At 45.8% G+C, this 27,742-nt stretch overlaps 1 protein-coding gene across 4 annotated transcripts; it reads left to right on the top strand.

Annotated features, from left to right (window-relative positions):
* Positions 1 to 647: 647 nt before the first annotated feature.
* Positions 648 to 23,771, top strand: CEACAM20 (CEA cell adhesion molecule 20). 4 transcript variants are annotated; one of them, XM_024237514.3, is made up of 12 exons: positions 648 to 863; positions 5,021 to 5,164; positions 6,030 to 6,305; positions 7,100 to 7,378; positions 9,256 to 9,534; positions 12,767 to 13,045; positions 16,731 to 16,848; positions 17,061 to 17,146; positions 17,936 to 17,997; positions 18,342 to 18,377; positions 18,859 to 18,984; positions 23,718 to 23,771. In XM_024237514.3, the coding sequence occupies exons 1-12, from the start codon at positions 812 to 814 to the stop codon at positions 23,769 to 23,771; spliced, it is 1,791 nt and encodes a 596-aa protein (XP_024093282.3). In that variant the 5' UTR covers positions 648 to 811. The 4 variants fall into 4 exon arrangements, with proteins under 4 accessions (XP_024093282.3, XP_024093285.3, XP_024093284.3 ...); XM_024237517.3 differs by lacking the exon at positions 12,767 to 13,045; XM_024237516.3 differs by lacking the exon at positions 18,342 to 18,377.
* The last annotated feature ends 3,971 nt before the right edge of the window (positions 23,772 to 27,742 follow it).

Below are 27,742 nucleotides of genomic sequence, written 5' to 3'. Positions count from 1 at the left end.
AATCATGCCACTCGATTCCAGCCTGGGCAACAGAGCAAGACTCCATCTCAAAAAAAAAAAAAAAAAAAAAAGAGAATTCAGGAAGTATTTGTTAAATAAATTAATGGATGCGTACATGGATTAGTTTCTGTAAAATCTTCTGGGTCTGGGTCTATCTGCTCTCAAAGACCAACAGCTTGTCTTGCTCATAGATATTTTTTTAAAAGTAACTTTTATATAAGGAACCTTCTCCAAGTTTCAGCTCAGATGTCCACTCCTCCAGGCAGCCCTCCCTGCCCCTTCTTCCAAGACCACGTCAGGCTCCTCCTGGAGTCCTCCCAGTCCTGCTCAGTCTGTGATTCCTGCCAGTCTGACTCCAGAGCTTTTGTTTATGACCAGGATCTACATCACAAGCATGATTCCAGCTCATTTAATATTTATTGGCTGCTTACAATGAACTTGGCACTGGGCCTGGTTATTAAGCTCTCGGGGACAAGGAGCTGGTCATTGTTGTTTTTTATTATCATTGCTATTGACCATTGTAATCTCAGTTCCCGGTCTCCAGGGTTCCTGGACTTCCCGCTCTCTGTGCTGGGCAGGGAAGGAAAGTGAGCCCTGGGGGTGGAGGGCAGAGGTGGGGTCAAAGTTACTTCCCTGCCACCACCCCTGTCTGTCCTGGAAGCCGCAGTTACTGCAGTGTGTGTGAGTTTGTAGCAGGGTGGGAGAGGAGAGAAGGGAGGTGGAGGGGCTGCAGCTGGAGTGAGGACTGTATCTGTGTGTGCAAGCCGGGGCGACAGACGGCCTGGCAGACTGAAGTCAGGTGCCGGGACCCATGGGGCCTGCTGACTTATGGGGACACCACTGGATGGGAATCCTGCTCTCAGGTGAGTGCCCTGCTTCCTTCAGATGGGGGAGGAGGGAGGTTGTATGCATCTATTTGTCAGTGGTGTGTGTGTGTGTGTGTGTGTGTGTGTGCCTCGAGGAAAGAGAGATGGAGGCAGAGAAAAAAAAATAGAGACACAGAGACAGAGACAGAAATAAAGACAGATAGAGATATAAAGATAGGGCCGGGCGTGGTGGCTCACATCTGTAATCCCAGCACTTTGGGAGGCCGAGGTGGGTGGATCACTTGAGGCCAGGAGTTCGAGACCAACCTGGCCAACATGGCAAACCCCCGTCTCTACTAAAAATACAAAAATTAGCTGGGTGTGGTGGCACACTCCTATAGTCCCAGCTATTTGGGAGGTTGAGGTAGGAGAATCACTTGAACCTTGAACTCGGAGGCGGAGGCTGCAGTGAGCTGAGATCACACCATAGCACTCTAGTTTGAGTGACACAGCCATACCCTGTCTCAAAAAAAAAAAAAAAGAAAGAAAGAAAGAAAGAAAAAGAAATAAAGAGAAATACAGAAATAAAGATAGATACAAAAGAGATTGACAGAAGGAGACATAAACAGAGACCAGAGACAAAGAGAGAGACAAAGATATATGTATATTTGTCAGTGGTGTGTGTGTGTGTATGTGTACACTTGAGGAAAGAGAGACAGAGGCAGAGAGAGAAACAGACACAGAGAGACAGAGACAGAAAAAAATACAGATGCAAGAGACTGACAGAAGGAGACATAAACAGAGACCACAGACAAGACAGAAAGACAAAGACGTGTGTTTGTGTGTCTGTGTACACAGAGAAAGAGAGAGAGAGAGAAAGATGGAGTCACAGCCACAGAACCAGAGACCCAGGGAGAAAGAGAGAGAGAGAAATACAGGGAGAAGAGATACACAGAGAGACAGAGACAAAGGGTGAAAAAATAACCTTAGAAATGATACCAGCGGGGGCCAGGCACAGTGGCTCATGCCTGTAATCCCAGCACTTTGGGGGACCGAGGCAGGTAGATCACACAGTCAGGAGTTCAAGACCAGCCTGGCCAAGATGGTGAAACCTCATCTCTGCTAAAAATACAAAAATTAGCTGGGTGTGGTGGGTGGGCACCTGTAATCCCAACTACTCGGGAGGCTGAGGCAGATAATTGCTTGAACCCGGGAGGCAGAAGTTGCAGTGAGCCGAGATTGTGCCATTACACTCCAGCCTGGGTGACAGAGTAAGACTCTGTCAAAAAAAAAAAAAAAAGAAAAGAAAAAAGAAAGAAAGAAAGAAAGGATACTAGTGGGGAAAACAGGGAAGGGCAGAAAGAGAGGGAGACAGAGGACAAAGAGACAGGGAGAGAACTGTGTAAAGACATAGCCAGAAATAGATTCAGAGACACGGGGAGAGAGTTGGAGTATCACAGAGATTCAGACAAGCAGATGAGAGACAGGTGGAGGGAGGCTGTGCCAGCCCTGAGCGGCCAGGTCCACGGATCAGGATGGGGATGGATGTGAAATTTCTGCCTAAAAGGCATCTGAGACAAAAGGCAGAGACTAGAATATTTTGAAGAAAAGAGTATTTTAGAAGTGAAGACATGATTTTGCAACAGGTCATGTGCAGAGGTGAGGGCTCAGCCCAGCCTTGCTGTGTGTCCCTGAGACCAGCTTCTCCTTCTCTGGGCCGGTGCTTCCTGGGTAACCCTGGAAGGGTGCAGGGGCTCTGTAGTCCTGGGAGGCTGAGAGTTATCAGCCGCATCCACAGTGAGTCTGTAAGCATTGCCTCTTCCTGGTGGGACAAAGGCAGGACCCTGTGAGAAGAAAGCTAGAGGGAAGGGGCCGCGGCAGGCTTTCCACAGAGAGGCTTCCTGTCTCGGGCGGGTATGATGAGGCCCCATCAATGCTTTTGCGCACATCATTTCACTTATCCTTACGACAGCTAAGTGAGGCTGGAACTGTTACTACTTCCATTTTTCAAATGGGGAAACTGAGGCTCAGATAGGGAGCATCACTTGCCCAAATAAATGGCAAAGATGAGATTCAAACCCAGGTGGTCAGGCTCTGAGGCTGTGAGCCTAACCTCTAATAGAATTTGAGGCAAAGAAATCACAGACACAAGAACTCATCATCAAGACCACCATCATCATCATCGTCGTTGCCATCACGGTGGCTGCATATCTGCTATGAACTGTGTTAAGCATGTCACATTTGATATCTCACTCAGACTTCACAACCACCAGATGAGCTGAGTTCTACTATTATCTCCATTTTTCAGTGGAAGAAACTGAGGCTCACAAAGAGAAAGTCCCTTACCCGTGATAGTAGGGCTAGTAAGTGACAGAGTTCATATTTGTTCCTAAGAGCTCGTGCCCTTATTCACTCACTGGGCAGGGAATGGGGCAGTGTTTGGGCCACATTTGGGCCCTTTTGAGAGGTGCAGAGGGTCTGTGTTAATCGAGCTCATGGGAAAGATGAGGTCAGTTGCATGTGAGCACAGCTGCTGGGGTTGGGCCCCAGCAAAGTCTCGTGTTTTTTGTTTTTTTTTTTTTTGAGACAAGGTCTAGCTCTGTCACCCAGGCTGGAGTGCAGTGGCACAATCTCGGCTCACGACAACCTCTGCCTCCTGGGTTCAAGAGATTCTTGTGCCTCAGCCTCCCAAGTAGCTGAGGTTACAGGTGCACGTCACCACACCCGGCTAATTTTTGTATTTTTTTGTAGAGACAGGGTTTCACCATGTTGACCAGGCTGGTCTCGAACTCTTGGCCTCAAGTGATCCACCCACCTCGGCCTTCCAAAGTGCTGGGATTAGAAGCATGAGCCGCCGCGCCAGGTCCCATAGTCTCTTGCAGCCCCCGTAGTGGTGTGCGGAATGATCAAATGGAAAACTGGGAACTCATTTTTTTGTGTGTTTGTATTTTTTTTTTAAGACAGGATCTTGCTCTGTCACCCAGGCTGGAGTGCAATGGTGCAATCATAGCTCACTGCAGCCTCAAACTCCCGGGTTCAAGTGATCCTCCCATTTCAGACTGTAGCTGGGACTACAGATGTGGGCCAACACCCCCAGCTAATTTTAAAAATTTTGAGTAGAGACAGAGCTTCACTATGTTGCCCAGGCTGGTCTCAAATTCCTTAGCTCAAGTGATCCTCCCACTTCAGCCTCCCAAAGTCCTGAGATTACAGGCATGAGCCACCACACCCCGCTGAAAACTGGAAACTTCTGCTATCTTGTTCTCCTTTCCTCCCCATGCAAGTGAAATCTTGCCTAGGGGCACATCGGAGGAGGTACCAAAAGTCAATATTTTTCACCAAGATCACAGTAGAAGTACCTGTTAATCAAGGGTTGGCTGTGTGGCCATCTCTGGGCTGACAGGAGGAATTACAGTGTTGAGAGCACAGTCTTCAGGGCATGGCAGGCCAAGTTCAAGTTTAGCTTCTGCCATTGACAGTACCGTCTTGGCGAGTGACATCACCTGAGCATCGGTTTTTCCACTATGTGGAATACAGGGACCATCATGTGTCTTCAGTAGAGGGCACATCATTGGATAGAACACAGTGACTATCAGGGGGCCCAGTCAAAGTTTGCCAATATTCATTACCACCCCCACAACAACCCTAGGAAGCAGGTGATAGTATGCCCATTTTACAGTTGAGGAGATTGAAGCTCAGAGAGGACAAAAACATGCTGCAGCTGGGCACAGTGGCTCATGCCTGTACTTCCAGCACTTTGGGAGGCCGAGGTGGGCGGATCATTTGAGGTCAGGAGTTCAAGACCAGCCTGGCCAACATGGCGAAACCCCGTCTCTACTAAAAATACAAAAATTAGCAGGGTGTGGTGGCCTGTGCCTGTAATCCAGCTACTTGGGAGGCTGAGGCTGGAGAAACCCTTGAACCCGGGAGGCGGTGATTTCAGTGAGCTAAGATTGCACCACTGCATGCCAGCCTGGGTGACAGCCAGACTCTGCCTCAAAAAACAAAAACAAAAACACACACACAAACAATAACCAAACAAACAAGAAAACATGCTGCAGGTCACATAGCTGTAAGTAACAAGTAGGACTCAGGTCTCTATGGGTGGAATGCCAGCTCTATGGCCTCAGAGCTCCCTGTGCTTCTGAAGACCCTAGCCAGGCACCCCCCAACACACCTCTCCCTCCCTGAATGCCTCCTCTCTCCCCTTCTAGCCTCGCTTTGGACCGTATGGAGTCCTCCAGCTGCAGCCCAGCTCACCCTCAATGCCAACCCACTTGACGTCACCCAAAGTGAGGATGTTGTTCTGCCTGTGTTTGGGACCCCCAGGACACCCCAGATTCATGGCAGATCCAGAGGTGGGGGCCAGAAAAAAAGACGGTCATTCTGATCTCTGCCTCCATGGAGATCCCCCATCTGAGCCTCACGCCCAAAGTCCCCAGAGGACGAATCTGATTGGCTCAGCCAGGGTCCGGCAACAACTGGTCCAGTCAGCTATGTCAGGGGTTGGGGTAAAGAGGGAGGGCTGTGGCTGTCATGGCTGGGGTGGGCAAAGTTGGCTAAAAAGTGGGTAGGGGGGCTGGGTGCAGTTCCTTACACCTGTCATTCCAGCACTTTGGGAGGTTGAGGTGGGTGGATTACTTGAGCCCAGGAGTTTGAGACCCACCTGGGCAACATAAGGGGACCCCATGTGTACAAAATAAAAATTCTCCAGGTTTGGTGGTGCACGCCTGTAGTCCCAGCTATTTGGGAAGCTGAGGTGGGAGGATCGCTTGAGCCCATGAGGTCAAGATTGCAGTGAGCCGTGATTGAACCACTGCACTCCAGCCTGGGTGACAGAATGAAACCCTGTTTCAATAAAGAAAAAGGGTGGGTAGGAGGCCCTTGCTGGCACCCATGTCGTAAGCTTGATTGTCATTGCAGCTGACATTGATTGACTCCTTGTCAGGTCCCAGACCCTCTGCTTCACTTGCACAATCACTTTCAATGGGGCTTGGAGAGGGGAGGTAACTTGCCCAAGATGACACCTAGAATGAGCAGTAGATCCAGCATTCAAGCCCAGGCATCCAACTCCAGAGTGTCTTCTGGCAATTCCAATCTAGTCCTGTTTCTCTGGGTCCCTCTGTGACTATGTCTTGTTTGTTCTTCCTCTACCTGTGTCTCTGCCTTGTTTGTTCTTCCTCTACCTGTGTCTCTGCCTCTGTCTCCCTCGCTTGCTTTCAGAGCTGGCCAAGCCCTCCATTGCAGTCAGCCCAGGCACTGCCATAGAGCAGAAGGACATGGTGACCTTCTACTGCACCACCAAGGACGTCAACATTACCATCCACTGGGTTTCCAACAACCTCTCCGTTGTGTTCCATGAGCGCATGCAGCTGTCCAAGGATGGCAAGATCCTCACCATCCTCATTGTCCAGCGGGAGGACTCAGGGGCTTACCAATGTGAAGCTCGAGATGCCCTTCTGAGCCAGAGCAGCGACCCCATCTTCCTGGACGTGAAGTGTGAGTCCCTTTCCATTCTCTCAAACCCCTCACAGACACTCACATCCTTAGTGCCTCGTTCGGTCTCACAGCTTGAAATACCATCCAGATGTGGACTTGTCTACCTTTGAACTTCAGACATATAACTGTTTGACATCTCTACTTGGATTCTACTGGAAACCTCCAACTTAATGTGTCTAAAATTGAGCTCCCAAACCTCAGACGTTTCATCCAAAACCTTGCCTGGATAGGGGTGAGCAAAGATCATTAGCTGGCTCACTTTATTCATTCATGTATTCATTCATTCATTCATTCATTTGAGACAAGATTTCGCTCTGCTGTCCAGGCTGGAGTGCAGTGGTGCAATCATAGCTCAATGCAGCCTCGACCTCCTGGGCTCAAGCAATTCTCCTGCCTCAGCCTCCCGAGTAGCTGGGACTACAGGCATGAGCCATTGCACCCGGCTAATTTGTAAATTTTTTGTAGAGATAGGATCTTGGTATGTTGCCCTGACTGGTTTTAAACTCCTTGCTCCAAGCAATCCTCTTGCCTCAGCCTCCCAAAGTGCTGGGATTACAGGTGTGAGCTACAATAACCGTTCAGATGGCATACTTTAGACATGTCTTTCAATCTTGCTTTACCCAGGGATAAGGCTGACATTTCATCTCCATCTGACTACTGTACCTCGTTTGCAATTGATCTAGCCTTTGAGTGGGGAGGAGGGAAATAAAGTATTTGTTGATCCGTTAAAGACCTCCATAAGAGACCTGTTGCTGATGCTATTGTTACTGCTGTAATTGTTCCTGTCCTCTCAGATGGTCCTGATCCTGTTGAAATCAAATTGGAGTCTGGTGTTGCCAGTGGGGAGGTGGTTGAGGTGATGGAGGGCTCCAATGTGACCTTCTTGGCGGAAACAAAGTCTCACCCACCCTCTGCCTATACCTGGTTTCTCCTTGACTCCATTCTGTCTCACACCACGAGAACATTCACCATCCATGCTGTGTCCAGAGAACATGAGGGCCTGTACAGGTGCTTGGTGTCCAACAGTGCCACCCACCTGACCCAGCTGGGTACTCTGAAGGTCCAAGTCCTTGGTGAGTCTCCTTTCCCGGTTCCTCTCCTTCATTCTTCTGAGAGTCAGATGCTGGCCATGTCAGAAGGAACCAGGTGTTTTTAATCCGGGGCCTTTAGATACTGTGTGAGGGAGAAATCCCTGCATGACGTTGAGTTGCATGCAAAATATTTGCTCTATGTTCTAGAGGAAGGGTCCAGGATTGTCATCAGATTTTTGAAGGGATCTTGAACTCTGAAAAAAAACCTTAAGAGGCCAGGCGCGGTGGCTCACGCCTGTAATCCCAGCACTTTGGGAGGCTGAAGCGGGCAGATCATGAGGTTAGGAGATTGAGACCACCTTGGCTAACACGGTGAAACCCCGTCTCTACTGAAAATACAAAAAATTAGCCAGGTGTGGTGGTGGGCACCTGTAGTCCCAGGTACTCAGGAGGCTGAGGCAGGAGAATGGCGTGAACCTGGGAGGTGGAGTTTGCAGTGAGCCGAGATCACGCCACTGCACTCCAGCCTGGGCGACAGAGCAAGACTCCGTCTAAAAAAAAAAAAATCTTAAGAGCCAGTGAGCTACACCAATACCCCAGAGTCTGAGGAGGACCCAGGGGGATTTCCAATGCAGCAGGGCTCCGACTACAGGGAAGGCTGAGCACACTGGGTCCTTTGCCTGGCTTGGCACGTCCTGCACAAGACCCTGGTGGCTCTCTAGGGGTTCCCCATGATTTGATTCTCTGGAGGTGGGGGATTTAACTGTCTACATTTAAAAACACTAACACAACATTCACATACTCCATACACACACAGATAATATCCCCACATGCACAGCACATCACGTGCATGTACAATACACACAGTAAACACAACTCATATATAATACGTACACAATCGTGCAATACCACAGACATACAACACACACTCACACAAAACATACACACATATAGCATGCACACAACAGAGGTGTACAACTCACTCTTCACAAAGTACATAACACATCAGACATACAACACATACACACGAACCCACAACACACACAAACCCATAGCACATACACACAAACCCACAGCACATACACACATACACACAGCATATACATACAAACCCACAACACATATACACAAACTCACAACACACGCACAAAATGCTCACATATACAACACACATGACATATGAAACACAGACATACATATCTCACATACAGCTACACAACAAACAAGATCACATATACATAACACACTCACATAAAATATATATACACCTAATATGCACTAATGGACACACACAACACATATCATTGACATTCAGCACCCACTAAACATTACAACCATTCAACATTGCAGACACTCAAGATGGACAACATGGAAAACACCACATACCATACAGTCAACACCCTCACCACATATATACAACAGACACACAATGCACACACAAAATGCATACACATACCACATGCAGCACATACTCAGAGCATATGCACACATCACACAACACAAACACATAACACAATACCACAGACACAGAACACACATTCATATACAACAAATATATACACATAGCATATACTCACAAAGTGTATGTGTACCACACACATACTTCATATTCAACACATACACCCAACACACACAAGAGACACAAAACACTTACCACACACTCTCCATACACACAAAACTCATTGCATATTCACATAATAATCACACGACACACATTCATTCACAAAAGACATACATGTATCCCGCACACCAGCATTATGCAAATCATATACACATATACACCACCTAGAACACACACACACACACACACACACACACACACACACACACACTCTCCTGGAAAAACTTGTGGGCCCCACAAGGGCAGGAGATGGGGGAAATCTCCCTGAACCTGACTGTGTATCTCCACGTGTTTCCAGAAACACTGACCACGCCTCAAGTCGTGCCTTCAAGTGTGAACCTTGTGGAGAATGCTAGGTCCGTGGACCTGACCTGCCAAACTGTGAATCAGAGTGTGAATGTCCAGTGGTTCGTGAGTGGCCAGCCCCTCCTGCCCAGTGAGCACCTGCAGCTGTCAGCTGACAACAGGACCCTCATCATTCACGGCCTCCAGCGGAATGACACGGGGCCCTATGCCTGTGAGGTCTGGAACTGGGGCAGCTGGGCCCGGAGTGAGCCCCTTAAGCTGACCATCAACTGTGAGTCACCCAGGGCCTGGACCTTCCCCTTCTCCCTACTTCCCTCCTTCTCTTTAAATTCTTCCTTCTAGTCATTCATGCTATGATTATTGAGCTCCTGCTCTGTGTCAGGCATGAATCTGGGCACTGGACAAGGCCAAGTGCCTGCCCTCAGGGGGCTTATGTTCTAGTGGAGAAGCCAGACCATAAACAGAGAAGCAGGTGATAAGGCTTAGGGACACCACCAGATTTAGGCTTTCACAGGGTCTCACTGGCCTTTGTCTACAGGGAGGCAAACATAGAAGCTGGGGAGAGGGGGAGTGAGAGAAGGAGTTGTATTTGTCCGGATCCTTGGAGAAGCAGACCCCAAGGTGGGATTAACAGGATTATTCATGCAAGGGTTTTATTAGGGGAAATGCTCCTGTGAGGATAACTAGGGAGGCAGCTGCAGGGAGGCTGGGAAAGCCATCAGACTGAGAGACTGAGATGCAAGTGTGACCCCGAGTAAGAGGGAAAGGGACAGAGACTTGAATGGAAGCACCTGGATAACCATGCACTTGAAGGAACACTCATGAAGGCTGTTGGGACCTTCCATGTCTCCCAGGAAAGGGCCTGCCTTAGTTTCCTGGATGCATTCAGGGACTGGCAGGGTGCAGCCTGTGGAAAGGCTGGGAGTAGATTTGGGGGCACAGCAATTGGGCCCTTGGTCAATTACATTTCTGCCGTTGGAGGTCTTTGAAGAGCTTCTCCTGGTGGCCACAATTGCGCAGCAAGAGATGATAGGGCTGGACCAGAACGGCAACTGTCGGGTGTTGAGAAATGGTTGCACTGTGGATGTGTTTTGAATATGCTGCTGACTGATAATAGGTGAAAGAGAAAGAAAGGAGTCAAGAATGACTCTAAGGTTTATTGCCTGAGCCACCGAAAGAATGTAGAAGTCACGAACCAAGATGGAGAAGATTGGGGGAGAAGAGGTTTCTGCAGGGAGAGAAAGGAGGGGTGCACTTTTGCACATGCGAAGTAGTAGGGAACATAGAGGTAGGGGTTAAGTACATGTCTTTGCTCCTCTTTACACTTCTCTGTTGCTGTCTCCTCTTTCCTTTTCAATTCAGTCATTAAACCAAAAATATATGTTTTGTGCTCTCTCTGTGCTAGGCAACATGTTGGGCATTTGATACTTGCCATGATTTTCAGCTTTCACGGCCTGCTGGGAATGGGGAGGTCACTAAGCAGGCAGATAAAACGCAGCATGATAAATGGGACCTCGGGGGACAAAGGGAGGGTATGGGGAGCCCAAAGGAAGCCTCCATTTGGGGGATGTTGCAAAGAGTTATCATGAACGAGGATATCCACTGTGAGAGCTGAAGGATGAGTAGGAGTAGGCTGGTTAGAGCAGAGTCAGGGAAGAGCATTCCAGATAGAGGGAAGAGAGTGTGCGATGGCTTTGAGGCATGAGAGAGTGTAACAAGGATGGAATCTCTGAGTGGGATTTAATTCCTAAATGAGAGCAAGAGGTATGGAAAGGTGGGGCTGGAAGGGGTCTGTAAGAATCAAATTGTAAATGGCCTCATCTGCCATAGGCTTTGTCCCAAGGGCACTGGGGAGCCACAGAGGGTTCTGAACACAGGAGGGACAGTGACAGTTTAGTACTTAGGAAGATTTCTCTGGCTGTTGTGTGGAGGATGAGACTGGGATGGGAGACCAGAAGGGGCTGGGATACAGATGAGGGATCCAAGTGGCAATGGGGTTAGGATGGGGAGAAATTAACAGGTTCAAATGATGTTTAGGAGGGAGCAGAGTCGGGGTATTCCTCCCCTCCTAGAATGTCTTGATTAGCAACCTTTTGCATCCTTTCCAGTATTTTACATTAATTTAAATAAAGTATAACTCTTAAACTCTTTTAGGTTTTTTTAAAAAATAGAGACAGGGTCTTACTATGTTGCCTAGGCTGGTCTTGAACCCCTGAACTCAAGTGATCTCCCTGCCTCAGCCTCCCAAAGTGCTGGGATTACAGGCATGAGCCTCGGCACCAGGCCTAAACTCTTTTAATTTATATGAGAAATCCAACAACTACTTTCATTTGTTTCCTTCTTATATGTGGTGGAAGAGAAAAGTGACAATGATCCCCTCTGACATCACAAAGAAAATTTGCACGTGTTTATACCATTGAGAATACACAGTACTAGAAGTTAGGGATTATATACACAGGACGCAGCCACAATTTCCCTCCTTTCCTTCCCTTCCTTCCTTCCTTCCTTCCTTCTTTCCTTCCTTCCTTCCTTCTTTTCTTCCTTCCTTCCTTTCTCTCTCTCCTTCCTTCCTTCCTTCTTTCTTTCTTTCTTTTTTCTTTCTTTCTTTCTCTTTCTCTCTCTCTCTCTCTCTCTTTCTTTCTTTCTTTCTTTCTTTCTTTTTTGAGTCTCACTCTATCACCTAGGACGGAGTGCAGTGGTGCAATCTTGCCTCACTGCAACTTCGGCCTCCCAGGTTCAAGTGATCCTTAGCCACTTGAGTAGCTGCAATTACAGGCATGTGCTACCATATCCAGCTAGTTTTTATTTTTATTTTTCAGTAGAGACATGATTCGCCACACTGGTCAGGCTGGTTTTGAACTCCTGGTCTCAGGTATTCCACTCACATCCACCTACCTCAGCTTCCCAGAGTGCTGGGATTACAGGTGTGAGCCACTGCACTTGGCCTAGCAACAATTTCTGATGCCTGGGTGACCTAAAACACTTCTTTGAATTAACTTTTACAAAGGCAGTTTTTTTTCTTTTTTTTTTTGAGATGGAATCTTGCTCTGTTGCCCAGGCTGGAGTGCAGTGGCATGATCTTGGCTCACTGCAACTTCCACTACCCAGGTTCAAGCAATTCTGTAGCCTCAGCCTCCTGAGTAGCTGGGACTACAGGTGTGTGCCACCACGCCCGGTTAATTTTTTGTATTTTTAGTAGATATGGGGTTTCACCATGTTAGCCAGAATGGTCTCGATCTCCTGACCTCGTGATCTGCCCGTCTCGGCCTCCCAAATTGCTGGGATTAATTACAGGCATGAGCCACCGTGCCTGGCCCTTGTTTTTGTTTTGATCTCCCCCACTCCCAGTGTTGTGGACCACACTCTGCTTGTCAGAGAGCTGAGGAGGAAAAGGGAGCGTGTTCTGTTTATTTCACTGAAATTCCAAGGTGAAAGTGAATGGGGCAGAATGGGATGACTCACTGATGGGGCCCAGGGTGCATCACGTTTGGCTTTACACACAGATGGTCCTGACCAAGTGAACATCACTAGGGAGTCGGCATCTCAGATGATCAGCACCATCGAGGCAGAGCTCAACTCCAGCCTGACCTTGCAGTGTTGGGCCGAGTCCAAGCCAGGCGCTGAGTATCGCTGGACTCTTGAACACTCCACCGGGGAGCACCTGGGCGAGCAGCTGATCATCAGGGCTCTGACCTGGGAACACGACGGGATCTACAACTGCACAGCCTCCAACTCTGTCACTGGCCTGGCCCGCTCCGCTTCAGTCCTGATCAAGGTGGTAGGTGAGTCTCTCAGGGTTGCCTTCTCCTAGGACCCGAGGGGCCTTTCCTGATGCTGGTCCCACCTACCTAGTCTACCCCTACTGAGGGCTGGAGTGTGGCAGTCTCCACATTGCCTGAGCAGGTTCTCAGTCCACAGCTGTTGAATCCCAACCTCTAATACTCAGGGAGACGTAGAACCTGTACTTCCTGCTGTGTTCCCTGGAAAACTCTCCAAGCTGTTCTGAGCCTCAGTTTGTTTGCCTATAAATTGGGTTTGTGATGTGTATTAGTCCATTTTCATGCTGCTGATAAAGACATGCCCAAGACTGGGTAATTTATAAAGAAAAAGAGGTTTAATGGACTCACAGTTCCACGTGGCTAGGGAGGCCTCACAATCATGGTGGAAGGCGAAAGGCATGTCTTACATGGTGGCAGACAAGACAGAATGAGAACCAAGCAAAAGGGGAAACCCTTTATAAAACCGTCAGATCTCGTGAGACTTATTCACTACCATGAGAACAGTATGGGGGAAACCACCCCCATGATTCAATTATCTCCCACCAGGTCCCTCCCACAACACTTGGGAATTATGGGAGCTACAATTCAAGATGAGATTTGGGTGGGGACACAGCCAAATCATATCTGATGCCTATCTTTCAGAGCTGCTTAGAAGGACAATGAGTCAGAGATATACCCAGTGAGGGAAGGAGTGAGCTATATGGGGAATCGGAAATGATGTTAATAACAACTGGACATGACTGGCAGGGAGTCCCCGTATCTCTGTCTTTAGTTCTTGAGAAGGCCACAGTGTCACTGTTCACCGGGATTCACATCCTTCTCCAATGCTTGTTAGCTGTGTGACCTTGGGCAAGTTACTTATCCTCTCTGGGCCTCTGATTTATTATCTGTAAAACATAATAATTCTGCCTATTTCTTAGGGTTTTTGAAGATTGTTAACATTTGTAAAGTTCTTAGGGCAGTGCTTGGCATATTGCGTTTGTTAAACAAATAAAATTATTCCTTTTTTTGTGTGTGTAGCATGATCATGGGTCACTGAAGCCTCAATCTCCCACACTCAAGCTATCCTCCTACCTCAGCATCCTGAGAAGCTGGGACTACAGATGTGCACCACCACAGCTAGCTAATTATTTATTTTTTTTTTTGTAGAGACGGGGCCTCCCTATGTTGCATAGGCTGGTCACAGACTCCTGGGCTCAAGTGATCGTCCTGCTTTGGCCTCCCAAAGTGCTGAGATTACAGGCTTGAGCCACCAAGCTCAGCCTAAAATTATTATTTATTGAGCCTGTGCCACATGTCTGAATCCAACTTTCCCATATATAATATCAGCAAACACTTTTTGGGTACTCTCTGTCAGCCAGTTTTGAGGTGAGCCTGTTGGTTTCTTCATTGTACAGGAAGGGAAACTGAGACCTATAGACTCAAATCCTGTCATTGGGGTTTGAAACCAGGCTGGCCTCCTCAAGTTGTTCACTAAGCATAGGACACCATTAATAAAACTTCCAAATTACCTCATTTAATCTTCAGAACAATCTTGTGATCTTATTAAGACCATTTGATGGATGGAGCAACAGGCTCAGGGAAGGAAGCAGTGAGTTCAGTTGATGCTCACGGGGATATTGTAGGATTTAAATGAGATCATGTATGAAGGTCTCTTGGTGCTTAGAGCTTGCTAGATAGCAGCTTCTATCATCATCACCATCATCATCATCATCATCATCATCATCATCATCATCATCACCATTTGTCAAACATCTGGTATGTATCAGGCACTGTGCTGGTAGTTTTATACAAGATCTCATTAATCCCTTCAAAAGTCTATAGAGGCCGGGCACAGTGGCTCAAGTCTGTAATCCCAGCACTTTGGGAGGTTGAGGCAGGTGGATCACATATGGTCAGGAGTTGAAGACCAGCCGGGGCAACATGGTGAAACCCAATCTCTACTAAAAATACAAAAATTAGCCGGGCGTGGTGGTGGGTACCTGTAATCACACTACTCGGGAGGCTGAGACAGGAGAATCACTTGGGAGGCAGCGAGGTTGCAGTGGTTGCAGAGGAGGGAGAGGTTGCAGTGAGCCAAGATCGTGCCACTGCACTCCCGCCTGGCCTTAAATTAAAAAATTTTAGAATGTAAAAACATTTTTAAAAAGTCTATAGAGTTTGGAATTCTTATCCTTGCTTGACATATAAAGAAATGGAGATGCGGCCAGGCATGGTGGCTCATGCCTGTAATCTGAGCAGTTTGAGAGGTCGAGGCAGGTGGATCACCTGAGGTCAGGAGTTTGAGACCAGCCTGGCCAACAAGGCGAAACCCCATCTCTACTAAAAATACACACACACACGCACACAAATTAGCCAGGCATGGCAGTGCACACCTGCAATTCCAGCTACTTGGGAGGGTGAAGCAGAAGAATTGCTTGAACCAGGAAGGCGGAGGTTGCAGTGAGCTGAGATCACACCATTGCACTCCAGCCTGGGCAACAGAGCGAGACTCCATCTCAAAAAAAAAAAAAAAAAAATGGAGACACAGAGAATGAAACTAAGAATCCCTGAAGCACCCCGGGAAGTTCCCTCCTGCCCCTCCAAAGCAGAGCTCCTTCCTCACCCTCCTGATCCTTGTAGCTGTGTTCTTAACTCAGTGGCTCGATTCCAACCTTTTGAGAGAGGTTCAGGCAGAAGTGAGATGGGCAATCGGCAGGCCAATATTAATGAAAACAATTGCCATTTATTAATCACCTAGTATGTGCCAGGTGTTAACATTCATGATTTCATCTCATCTTTGCAAACATCCTGTGCTATTTACAGATGAAGAAATGAGACTCAGAAATGAATTCACTTGTCCAGGGTTACACGGCCCCAGTGAGTCAAGGGGCTCTAAGTGAAAGCCGGGTTTCTGGTTGCCAAAGCTCTTTTCTCTGATCTGTGCCTCTTTTCTGAGAGGAATGAAAGGCAAAGCCATATTTGATCCATTATCCTAACTGACATTGTCATCATGGCCAACATTTACTGATCACTTTCCATGGTTCCAAACAAACACTATATATATAGAAAATGAATACATATATGTTTAATCCTTCCAGAAGCCCTATAAACCCTATTGTTCCCATTTTACAAAAGAGACAACTGAAGCCTAGAGAGGTTAAGTAGCATGCCCAAAGTCACACTGCTGAAATTTGGACCCAGAAACTGGATGTTTTAGTTTAGAAATGATGCTGTTAATACCACAGACTGAGGTCAGGTGCAGTGGCTCACACCTGTAATCCCAGCACTTTGGGAGGCTGAGGTGGGCGGATCACTTGAGGTCAGGAGGTCTAGACCAGCCTGGCCAACATGGTGAAACACCCCCTCTCTACCAAAGAATACAAAAAATTAGCCTGCATGGTGGCAGGTACTTGTAGTCCCAGCTACTAGGGGAGGCTGAGGTGGGAGGATCACTTGAACCTGGAGGTTGCAGTGAGCTGAGGTCACGCCACTCCACTCCAGTCTGGGTGACAGAGCAAGACCCTGTCTGAAAAAAAGAAAAAAAAGCAAAACCAAAAACCAAAAACCACAATCTGATACCTCCCAACGACTGGAAAACAAGTGCTTACAAAATGTCAGTAGAGAAAAAGCTGCAAGCTTGGGAACAGGCTGGGAGCAGGGATGAGGGTGTGTCAAGCCTGGGTCTTGATTCTGTCTCCTTGCCCAGGTCCCCAGTCCTCCTCCCTGTCCTCAGGGGCCATCGCTGGTATTGTCATCGGGATCCTGGCTGTCATTGCTGTGGCCTCAGAACTGGGCTATTTTCTCTACATCAGAAATGCCAGACGGTAATACAGGGATACAGGGAGGGGGATGGGGATGTGGCCAGCAGGGGGCGCTTGCCGGGCGTGTTGCTGACCATGGTGCTGAGTCTTGTCTGGCACCTGGGGAATTCAGAGGGTTGTGGGCATTGTTCAAGAATGGACATGGGATATGGGCAGAACCTGTGGAGATGGGCAAGGACTAGAGGCACAGAATAATGAGGGCTTTGGGGTTTCAGGCCCTCAAGGAAAACAACAGAGGACCCCAGTCATGAGACCTCACAACCCATCCCGAGGGAGGAGCACCCCACAGAGCCCAGTTCCGGTAAGTGACTCTATGGTGGCTGATGCCTGGGGCAGGGGTGAGGGCTGGGGAAGAGGCTGGTGCTGGGGGCTCTCAGCTTTGCCACCAGGTCACTGTATGATCAGGGCAAGCCCTGTCCACTCTGAGCCTCTGTGTTCCCATCTGGAATTTGGATGAGATTGGAGTCAAGCCCTCTGACGGGTTCTGCCTGTTTCGACAGTCCCAGCAAAAGCAGGACAACATGCTGGAATTATCTCCTTTCTCAATCTCAGAAAACTTTGTTAACTGATTGTTGTAGACAGAATAAATCAATCACAACACTCCTTCCTGCTGAATCCAAATCCAGCCTCATAACATATCTCAATAGAGTGCCTCAAGTGCCCTCTACTGATGGGTTAGAGTTAACCAAAGACAAAATGAAACGTATTTGCCATCTCTGGGTCTGGGATTCTGGAAGGATAGGCCTTTTGATATGGAAGGCTTTCTAGAAACTGTCCAATCCAGCCCCATTTTACAGAGACAAAAACCAAGGCCATTAGGGATAAAGGGCTAAATCCAGGCTACAGAGGACCCAGTGTCAAAACTGGGCTAGAATTTAGATTTCTCCCCTCATCTGTGTCACCAAACAGCCTTACCTAACCCAGAACTTGATTTCCAGGACATTCCTGGTCAAGCTCACTGGAAATATGACAGGGAGTCCTGGGAAGGATTTCTGCACTTCCTTCCTGGGGCCAGGGGTCCTGGAAAAACAGCCCCTTGCCCCATATCTCTTTCAAACTCCAGCTCCTGACTGAGATTCACTTTTTTTAGAAAGCCTGAGTCCTGAGTATTGCAATATATCCCAGCTCCAGGGACGGATCAGAGTCGAACTGGTGAGTGATACTGCAGAGGGGACCCTCCTTGATCCCCTGACCAGGCTGCTATAGTCTTACTTCTTAGGGTGGGGGTTGGCATGATCTTTTGAGAAAACCCAGTGCCAGGTTAAGTCTCTCTGCATCTCCTCCTCTGACTTCTCTGAGGATCTCAAGACCCTCCCGGGTTTTTTCATCTCTTCTCCTCATCTTCTTATGCTTTGACATGACAATTCCTAGCTTTGAGCCTTCTGGGAATCAGAAGCGCTATAACTGCCTCTGAGGCCAAAGCTATTTCTGAGAATCTCTTGGGGTAGCCCCTATTCCAAGCCCTATGACCTCTCTGCAACTTTGTTTTTCCCCAGATGCGACCACCAGACCTTCCAGAGGAGACCTATGAGGTACATTGGCCCTGCTGGGTTTGGTTAAAGAATCTATGGAGGAAAGACAATCTGAGAATTTTATATGTGATAAGCCTGAGAGATCATCTTGTCTAAACCTTTCATGGCACATCACAGGGCCAGGGATGGGACGAGAGTAGCCTAAGACCTCACAGAGAGCTGGATCAGATGCCAAGACCCTGGATCCTCTTTAGTTCCTTCCACCTCCAGGGCTTGGAATTGGATTGCCAATGAGGTGGTACTGGACCAGCACATGCTGGGGTGAAAAGGAGGCTGGGAGTAGAGGTTGCAGATCCAGCAGGAAAAAGGAGAGTTCTGGGCCAGGGCAAGGGCCTGGGTTCTAACCCTGCTTCCACCTCTGATTCTCTGCAAGAACCTGAACAGATTCCTTCCACTCTCTGGGTCCCTGAAGAGCGTAAGTTGGTACATTCCTGGCAATCTCCGTCTGCGGGTCCCGCCTAATTTCTCTGCTTACTTGCAGACGAAGCTGCCTTCAGCAAGCCCTGGAGGCAATTCTTTCAGCCCCTGGAAGCCACCACCCAAACCTCTGATGCCCCCACTCAGATTGCTCTCCACTGTGCCAAAAAACATGGAGTCAATCTATGAGGTATGTTTATGCCACACTGAGTCTTTGGACAGGTGGAAATCTGTCACCAATCTGCTTTTTCTTCCCTACTAAAGAGTCTGTAGGATGAACTATGAAGAAAAATTTCCCTTTAAAAATCTTCTCAATTCCATCCTATCCATTTCCATCTTGTCATTTTCTAGTTAGTTTTACTTCATTCCTTTCCAATGCACTCCGTTTTATTGCATTCCATGTTTAACTCCAACCATTTCCTTTCTATCCATTTAGCTTTATTCATTTTCTGTATTTCTATATCACTTCACTCTGCCATTTTCTTTCCATCCCATTGGGTTTTATTTCCTTCCACTCTATTTCCCCCCATCCCAGCTCTTCCCATTCACTCTACTCTATTCCATGCCTTTTCTTTTCTTTCTTCTCTTTCTTTCTTTCTTTCTCTTTCCTTCCTTCCTTCCTTCCTTCCTTCTTTCTTTTTTTTTTTTTTTTTGAGACAGGGTCTTGCTCCATCGCCCAGACTGGAGTGCAGTGACTCAATCTCTGATGACTGCAACCTCCGCCTCCCAGGTTCAAGGGATTCTCCCACTTCAGCTTCCCGAGTAGCTAGGACTGCAGGCATGAGCCATCACACCCAGCAAATTTTTGTATTTTTTGGTAGAGACGGGATTTCACCATGTTGGCCAGGCTGGTCTTGAACTCCTGACCTCAATTGATCTGCCCGCCTCGGCCTCCCAAAGTGCTAAGATTACAGGAATGAGCCACCCTGCCTGGCTCATTCTATGCCTTTTCATTCCATTCCACTCAGCTCTGTTTGATCCCTTTACACTCCTTTCCATCTCTTTCTTATTTCATTCCTTTTCATTCTTTTCCTTTCCATTACATTTTATTCATTTTTATTTTTTCTTTTAATTCATTTCAATTCATTTATTTTACATTCCATTACACTCTGGTTTATTCCAGCCCACTCAATTCCCATCCCACGACTTTATTTCATTTCCATTCTTATTCTTCCCATCCCATTTCAGTCTTCTTATTTCCATCCATATATTTAATCCATTTCACCCGCTCTATTTCCTATCTCTTCATTCCTTCCTAGTCAATGTCCCTATTTACATTCATTTCCATTTGATTGGTTTTCATTTCATTCCACTGCATTCCAGTTCTTATTCTTTATATTTCTTTTCCATTCACTTTTTCTTTTTTCCCATTCCTTTCTTTCTTTTCCATTGACTTTCTCTTCTCCATCCCCTCCCCTTTCATTCAATTCCATTTCACTGTTTTCCATTCCTCTCCCTCTGTTCTCTTCAATTCCTTTCCCTTTTCATTTCTCTCCAATCCACCCCACCCTATTCTATTCCATTCCATTCTACTCCATGTTTTCTCACTTCATCCTCTCCCTTCATGCCCTTTATGGCGCTTCATTCCCTTGTCTTTATTACTTTCCTTTTCAAGCTTTCCATTTAATTCCTTCTTTTCAAGTCATTCCATTCCACTCCTTTTCATTTCATTTAAGTTCTTTCCATTTTTTTTCCAGTCCTTTGCATTTCCTGCTCTTCATACCATTGATTTCAGTTTCATTTCATTATTTTATATTCCATGGCATTCCATTTCCCCCCTTTTCTGTTTTTTTTAAATTTTGTTGCTTTATTTTTATTCTTTAATGTTATACTTTCCTTCTACTATATTACTTTTCTCTCATTTCCTCTCCATTTCTCTCCCCCATTACCTTATTTTATTGCTCTCTTTTCTGCTCCATTTTATTTTACTTTCTTTCTTTCCATTACAATTTTCCTTTTCATTTAATTTCTTTCATTTGCACTTCTTTGGACATCATGCCATTTTATTTCACTCCATTCTCTGCCTTTAATTTTTATTATATTCCTTTCTGTCGTATTCAGTTTCCCTCCATTTCATTTATGCCTTTGCCATCTCTTTCAGTTACATTCCTAAACAGTCTATTCCTTTTCATTCATTTCCTTTCCTTTCCAATCTTTCATTTCATTCACGATATTTACTTCCCCACATTTTTCTCATGGGAGATTTGAAGCAGTTTTTCCCATGGAAGATTTGAAGCAGTTTATGTACAACACTACAAAAAGGTGTTAAATTAGAAATAGAAATTACAATCAGAAAAAATATTTTTAACAATAGCAAGAAGTCAATATATGGGTAAAAAGTAAAAATATATACTGGGCCTACATGATATCTGCCACTATATCTCTTATGTGTCTCTAAGCTTCCTGGTAACAATAACACAGAGAGGTATGATTAGTTACATCATTCAAAAAGAAGAAAACTGGGCCAGGCGTGGTGGCTCACGCCTGTAATCCCAGCACTTTGGGAGGTGGAGGCGAGCAGATCACTTGAGGTCAGGAGTTCGAGACCAGCCTGGCCAACATGGTGAAACCCTGTCTCTACTGAAAATACAAAAATTAGCTGGGCATGGTGGCAGGCACCTATAATCCCAGCTACTTGGGAGGCTGAGGCAGGAGAATCACTTGAACCTGGGAGGCGGAGGTTGCAGTGAGCTGAGGTCCAGCTACTGCACTCCAGCCTGGGCAACGGAACAAGACCTTGTCTCAGAAAGAAAAATAAAAAAGAAGAAAACTATTAGTTAATCCAGGCATAAGCAAAATTCCAATAACAAGTTTAGAGCAGTCAAGTGATGGCTCCATAGTTCTAAGGACTAGTAGAATTACTTTAGAGAATGCAAGTGATCTCAACCCTGTCATCAGGACAGCCAGATTACTCCAATTCCAAGAATGGACTTCAGATTCTATATTCTGAACAAGCCAGTGACCAGTCAGTTTATCCAGAGGAGGAAAAAGAGAGAGGCCAGAACAGGGGTTCAAATCCATGTCCCACTGACGGGGTTTTATTGGGTTTGGAAAAGAGAAAGTTTAGGGACAGAGAACTCCAATATTTTAGTGTCTGACAGGCTTCAAATAGAGGGATAAATGTGTTTCTTGTTGTTCCAGAGGGCATATAAATTACCATGGAGGATAGGTAAAAGAGGGGCAGATTTTAGCCTAACAGACAGATGAACTATTCTTGAAAAATGTGAATATCCTATATACCTTTTTATTTTTTTCAGACAAGGTATTGCTCTTTCGCCCAGGTTGTGTGCAGTAGTGCGATCATGGCCAACTGCAGCCTCAGATTCCTGGGCTCAAGTGATCATCCTACCTTCACCTCCCAGAGTGTTGGGATTACAGACGCGAGCCACTGCACCTGGCTGAATGTTTCATATATTAATATCTTAGTCAATAATTTTTAATGTTAAGAAAGTTAAACCCTTTGATTATAGTTCAAATGGGGATTGATTGAGAGAACACTGAGAAATATCAGATAACTCAATTTCAGAAATTACTCTTGGGCCTCTTGGCGACTCGAATGCTATCAAGAAGCTGTTTCTCTCTTATTTTACAGTTTCTCATTTTCAATAATCTATGAATTCATTTCATTCTTCTCAATCCAGATTGAATTTCTATGAAGGCTCCTGGTCATTGCTTCTCTATAACTTCAGAGTATATATAACAACATCTTCTGCTGCCCTTTAAGCGTTTCTAGGTTCAGATTCTCCACAGAAGAACCAGATTGGTTCAGGCCAGGTATGGATCATGTTTAGGTTTGTCAGCTCTCTAATCAGCTTTGAACTGGTAAAAACTTAGCCACCTAAGTCCCTCTCTTCACCAGTGTCTGTGTAGGGGAGCCATGTTTGTTTCCCATTATTAGTCGGGCAAAAGATCTTCCCAGAAATCCCACCTAGTAAGCTTCCTCTTATATCTCATTAGCCAGAATAAGGTCATATGGTGCTCCTTGTAGCAACAGAGGCTGAGAAAGTGGTACATTAACATTCCCAGTGTCTTCAATAGAAGCAAGCAAGGGAGGTGGTGTGGGGAAGAAGGTTAGGTCAGTCAACTCAGTGTCTGCTACATTCTGGAGGGATTAGAAGGAGCAAACCATGCAAACAGTATGGAAGGAAACATTCCAACTTGAGAAGCATCAGTAAAAAAGGCCCTGAAGTGGGTGTAGAGTTATCAGTTGCTGTATAATGAATTACCACAGACTTTGCAGCTTAAAACAAAATGAATTCATTATCTCACAGTTTCTGTGGGTCAGGAGTTCAGGCATTGCTTAGTTAGCTCTTCTGCAAGGCTGTATAATCAAGGTGCCAGTCAAAGCCCAGGTCTCAGCTGAGGCTCAGCTGGGGATAGATCCACTTCCAAGCTCATGTGGTCATTGGCAGCATTCAGTTCCTTGCAGGCTGTCATAATGAGGGCCTCAGTTTCTTACTGTCAGCTGGAGGTCATCCTCAGTTCTTTGCCATGTGGTCCTCTCCACAGGCAGCTCACAACATTGCATCTTGCTTCTTCAAGCCAAGACAGAAGTCATAATATTATGTAACAGAATCACATACATGCAATCATGTATATCTTGCCACCTTTGCCATATTCTATTGGTTAGATGCAAGTCACAGGTCTTGCCCTCAAGGGGAGGAGATTACATAAAGGAATGAATACCAGGAGGCAGGGATTATGGGGACCACTTTAGAGTCTGTTTACCACAGTGGGGAAGTACATGGGCCACTCTAGGAACAGAGATGTGCCAGTGTTACTAAAGTGTGATGAGAATGGAGGAAGATTTTTGGAATTTCCAAAGAAAGGAAAGTTCCAGGCTGTTCGGGCCTCAGACTACAGTGAGTAGACTGGGAGGGTCCACCTAGCAAATTGAGCTCACATTTTCTCTTTGTTTAACAGGAGCTTGTGAATCCAGAGCCCAACACTTACATCCAAATCAACCCCTCGGTCTAACGGAAGCAGAGATCTTTTCTCCGGGAGTCCTAGAGAAACCATGCTTGATCATATATTTAATGACATTTATTAAGTGCATATTATAAGCCAGTCATTCTCTGTCATCTCTGTAGACCTTGTGATGTTCTACTGCAATGGGTTGGTCAGGCCCTGGCTCCCACAGAATCTTAGATTTTGACTCATATTTTTTTTCAAAGCAATAGTAACGGTAAAAATGACAGCCCATGGATCTAGAGTTAGAAGGCCAAGGTTTGAGACTGAACAGCTTAGGATATCATAGTTGCAGGCTGAGGATGAGCAAACACTGTTGGTGGACTCCAGAGAGAAGAGTGAATCTGAGTCAGCCAGAGAGGTGCAGGGGACAAAGGCAGGTGTCAGAGAAGAAGTGGCTTTTCAAATCATGATAGAAGATAAGGAACAAGGAGCTCTTAAGAAATTAAGAGCTCTTAATAAAAGGAGAAAACACATAGTGAAGTGAGGTATTGAGGCTCCTGAGGAGAGGTAGGCATGAAATGCTTAGAATCCTGAGAATTGCAGGGGTGGAGAGAGTCAGAATGAGACTTGCTGAAGGTAAAGAGAGTGAGGAGACAAGGATCTCTCCATGGTTTCTTGCCAGGGCAACTGGATGATTGGCAGGTCATTTTCTGAGCAACTTTGGGATAAGGAGAGAAATAAAGAATTTGCTTCATGTCAAGAATTTAGACATGTCAAGAATCAGTTGGAGAATCAAGTAGGCAATTGTTCATAAAAATCTAGACAGATCATGGCTGGAGATACACATTTGAGAGTTGTCAGTGGGACTTAAAGTTATGGGGCTGGATGAGCTCCTCTGTCTGGGGGGTCCCCAAGACCACCTCATGCTCAAAGATTTTCTAGAGGAATTCATAGGACCCAATTGTTATACTCATGGTTATAGTTTATTACAGCAAAAGGATGGAGAATAAAATTAGCAAAGGGAAAAGGTGCATGGAGTGAAGTCTGGAGGATACCCTGCACCAGCTTCCAAGTGTTCTCTTTCAGTGGAGTCACATGGTGTATTAGTCTGCTTTCTTTTGCCTATAACAGAATATCTACATCTGGGTAATTTATTTTAAAAAGGAAATTTATTTCTTACAGTTATGGAGGCTTAGAAGTCTAAGGTCAAGGGGTTGCATCTGGTGAGAGCCTTCTTGCTGGTGGGGACTCTGTAGAGTCCTGAAGCGGTGCAGGGAATCACATGCCAAGGGGATTGAGTGTGGTAACATGTTAGCTCATGTTTCTCCTTCTTTTCTTATGAAGCTACCAGTTCCACTCCCATGATAACCCGTTAATCCGTTAGTCCAGGAATGGATTAATCCATTCATGAAGGCAAAGCCCTCATGAGTCAGTCACCTCTTAAAAACCCCCACCTCTCAATATTGCCACACCGGGGATTAAGTTTCAACATGAGTTTTGGAGGAGACAAATATCCAAACCATAGCACATGGGAAATCCCCCAGCAATGATGTGTGACAACGTGTGTGAGGCATTGCCATCGAGGGAAGCTCACCTAAACCTGGGTGTCCATGGTTTTTATAAAGGGTCATTCACTGAAGCTCCAGACTCCTAGAAGGAAAGCAGGTGTTCCTCCATAAATTACATTGTTAGTATAAACCATCTGGACAAACTGGTACAGTACGGCTCAAGGCCTCAGGCAAACAAAAGCACTCTTACCAGATAGAACATTATGAGAGCTCAGTTCCCAGAGCTGCCCAAAGGCTAGTCAGGAAAACGGGACCTTCTTGGGAACTTACAGAGTTTGAGCAATAGGCCTGTTATGTCAACCCCAAGCAGAGTGGATGAAGACAAGGCAAGGGACAGGCTGACAGCTGATTCCTGGGTTCCTCCGATGTTTACAGGAGAGATCAAGCAAAGGAGACAAAAAAGGACTGTTAACACAGGCGGGAAACCAACACTGAAAACTCCTGGAAATGAAGAAAGAGTTTTCAGAATGGGTTGTTGCTATCCTTGGAGCTGAATGGCTATCATGATGATGATAACGTTAATTCAGATTTTAAAAATTAATCATTAGATGTGATACAAGAGACCGGAATTAGGATCTTAAGGGTTGCACTCAGTAGTACCAGAAACACCACCCTATTTGAACCCCGGGAACTTTCCTCTTCCCTGCCAAGAAATGTCCCCCTCCCCCTGACACCCTAGAGACAGATCATGCCCTTCCACCCTCTTGTGACTCTTACTTTTGTTTTCTAGTATTTCTAGTAAATGGATTCATAATCTTCTTGCTCTTCACTGTATCTTGAGCCTTTACCCAATTCATGGCCAATAAACAGAATCTTAATATAAACTTTGGTCTCAGCTCTTCCCGATAGTTGACAGATAAATCTCTAGATTAGATGGGCATCTTTCTAGAATGTTCCTCAGTGGTAACTCTTTTTTAAAAATTTTTATTTATTTATTCATTTATTTATTTTGAGAAAGGGTCTGGCTCTGTCACTGAGGCTGGAGTGTAGTAGCGTAATCTCGGTCACTGCAACCTCCACCTCCTGGGCTCAAGCAATCCTTCCTGCCTCAGCCTCCTGAGTAGCTGGGACTACAGCTTGTGCCATCAGGCCCAGCTAATTTTTTTATTTTTTGTAGAGACGGGGCTTCGCCATGTTGCCCAGGCTGATCTCACACTCCTGGGCTCAAGTGATCCTCCTGCTCCGGCTTCCCAAAGTGCGGGGATTACAGGAGTGAGCCACTGCGCCCAGCAGTGGTAACTCTTCTAAAGTCCCTGTAATATTCAGGTTAAGTCAGGATTTATAGGTTCCTGGAAGTAAACATTACCACCTTGTTCATTGTGAAAGAAAATAAAAAAGACTAAACAAAAGACAGATAAACAAAGTCAGTTTTACATTATATAGTACTAATGCTTTATTTTCTGAACTTTTTTTTTTTTTTTGAGATGGAGTCTCACTCTGTTGCCCAGGATGGAGTGCAGCGGCGTGATCTTGGTTCATTGCAGCCTCCGCCTCCCAGGTTCAAGTGATTCTTCTGTCTCAGACTCCTGAGTAGCTGGGATTACAGGCGTGCATCACCACGCCTGTCTAATTTTTGTATTTTTTAAGTTGACACAGGGTTTTGCCATGTTGGCCAGACTGGTCTCGAACCCTTGACCTCATGATTCTCGTGATTGGCCCGCCTTAGCCTCCCAAAGTACTGGGATTACAGGTGTGAGCCACTGCGCCTGGCCTATTTTCTGAATATCTTAAACAATTAGCAGAAAAATAAATCAAGTGAAAACAGGAAGATGAGCTAACACTCAAAATATCCCATTCTGATTTTGTCATATTTATATTTGCAGATCAGTATGCAAGATTTTACATCTTTACAACACAGCTAGCAACACGGCATTTCTATTTGTCCATTTTCTCTCTCAGTAAGGTTTTGAGGGTTTCCTCAGATGACTTGTATCTATCTTACTAAATTTATTTATAAGGCTTTTTTTTTTTTGCTTTTTTGTGAATACATATGAAGTTTTTCTGTCTTGTTTGCAAACTTAGTATTGCTTGCATGTAGAGGAAAGATATTGATGTGTAGACAAGGGGCAACATAATGTAAAAGTTAAGAGCATGGACTCTAGAGTTCAACTTCTTGGTCTCAAATGCACAACACAGGTGGAAATACAGATGAAACAAGACTGAGTGAAAATATTTAAGTTGGATGACATAGGTCATGAGGGGGTCATTAATTGAGTCCCTACTTTTGTTTTGAAATTTACAAAATAAAAGGTTAAAAAAATAAGCTACTTACTTCAATTTAGAAACCAATGTCACATTTAACCCTCAAACTTCAGAGATATGTCCATTAAAAGAACACCAACAAGAATGCCTCTTTTAGTAATACTTTTTTGGAAATGGTAGCCAATATAATCCAACATGAAAGAGAATGTCTAATTTAAAATACTGGTAAGGAAAAGATGAAATTGTAGATAACTGTCTCAACAGAAA

Source organism: Pongo abelii, chromosome 20, assembly GCF_028885655.2.
Source record: "Pongo abelii isolate AG06213 chromosome 20, NHGRI_mPonAbe1-v2.0_pri, whole genome shotgun sequence".
NCBI lineage: Eukaryota > Metazoa > Chordata > Mammalia > Primates > Hominidae > Pongo > Pongo abelii.
Note: the sequence above shows the minus strand (reverse complement) of the source record. Positions and strands in the feature narration are given on the sequence as shown.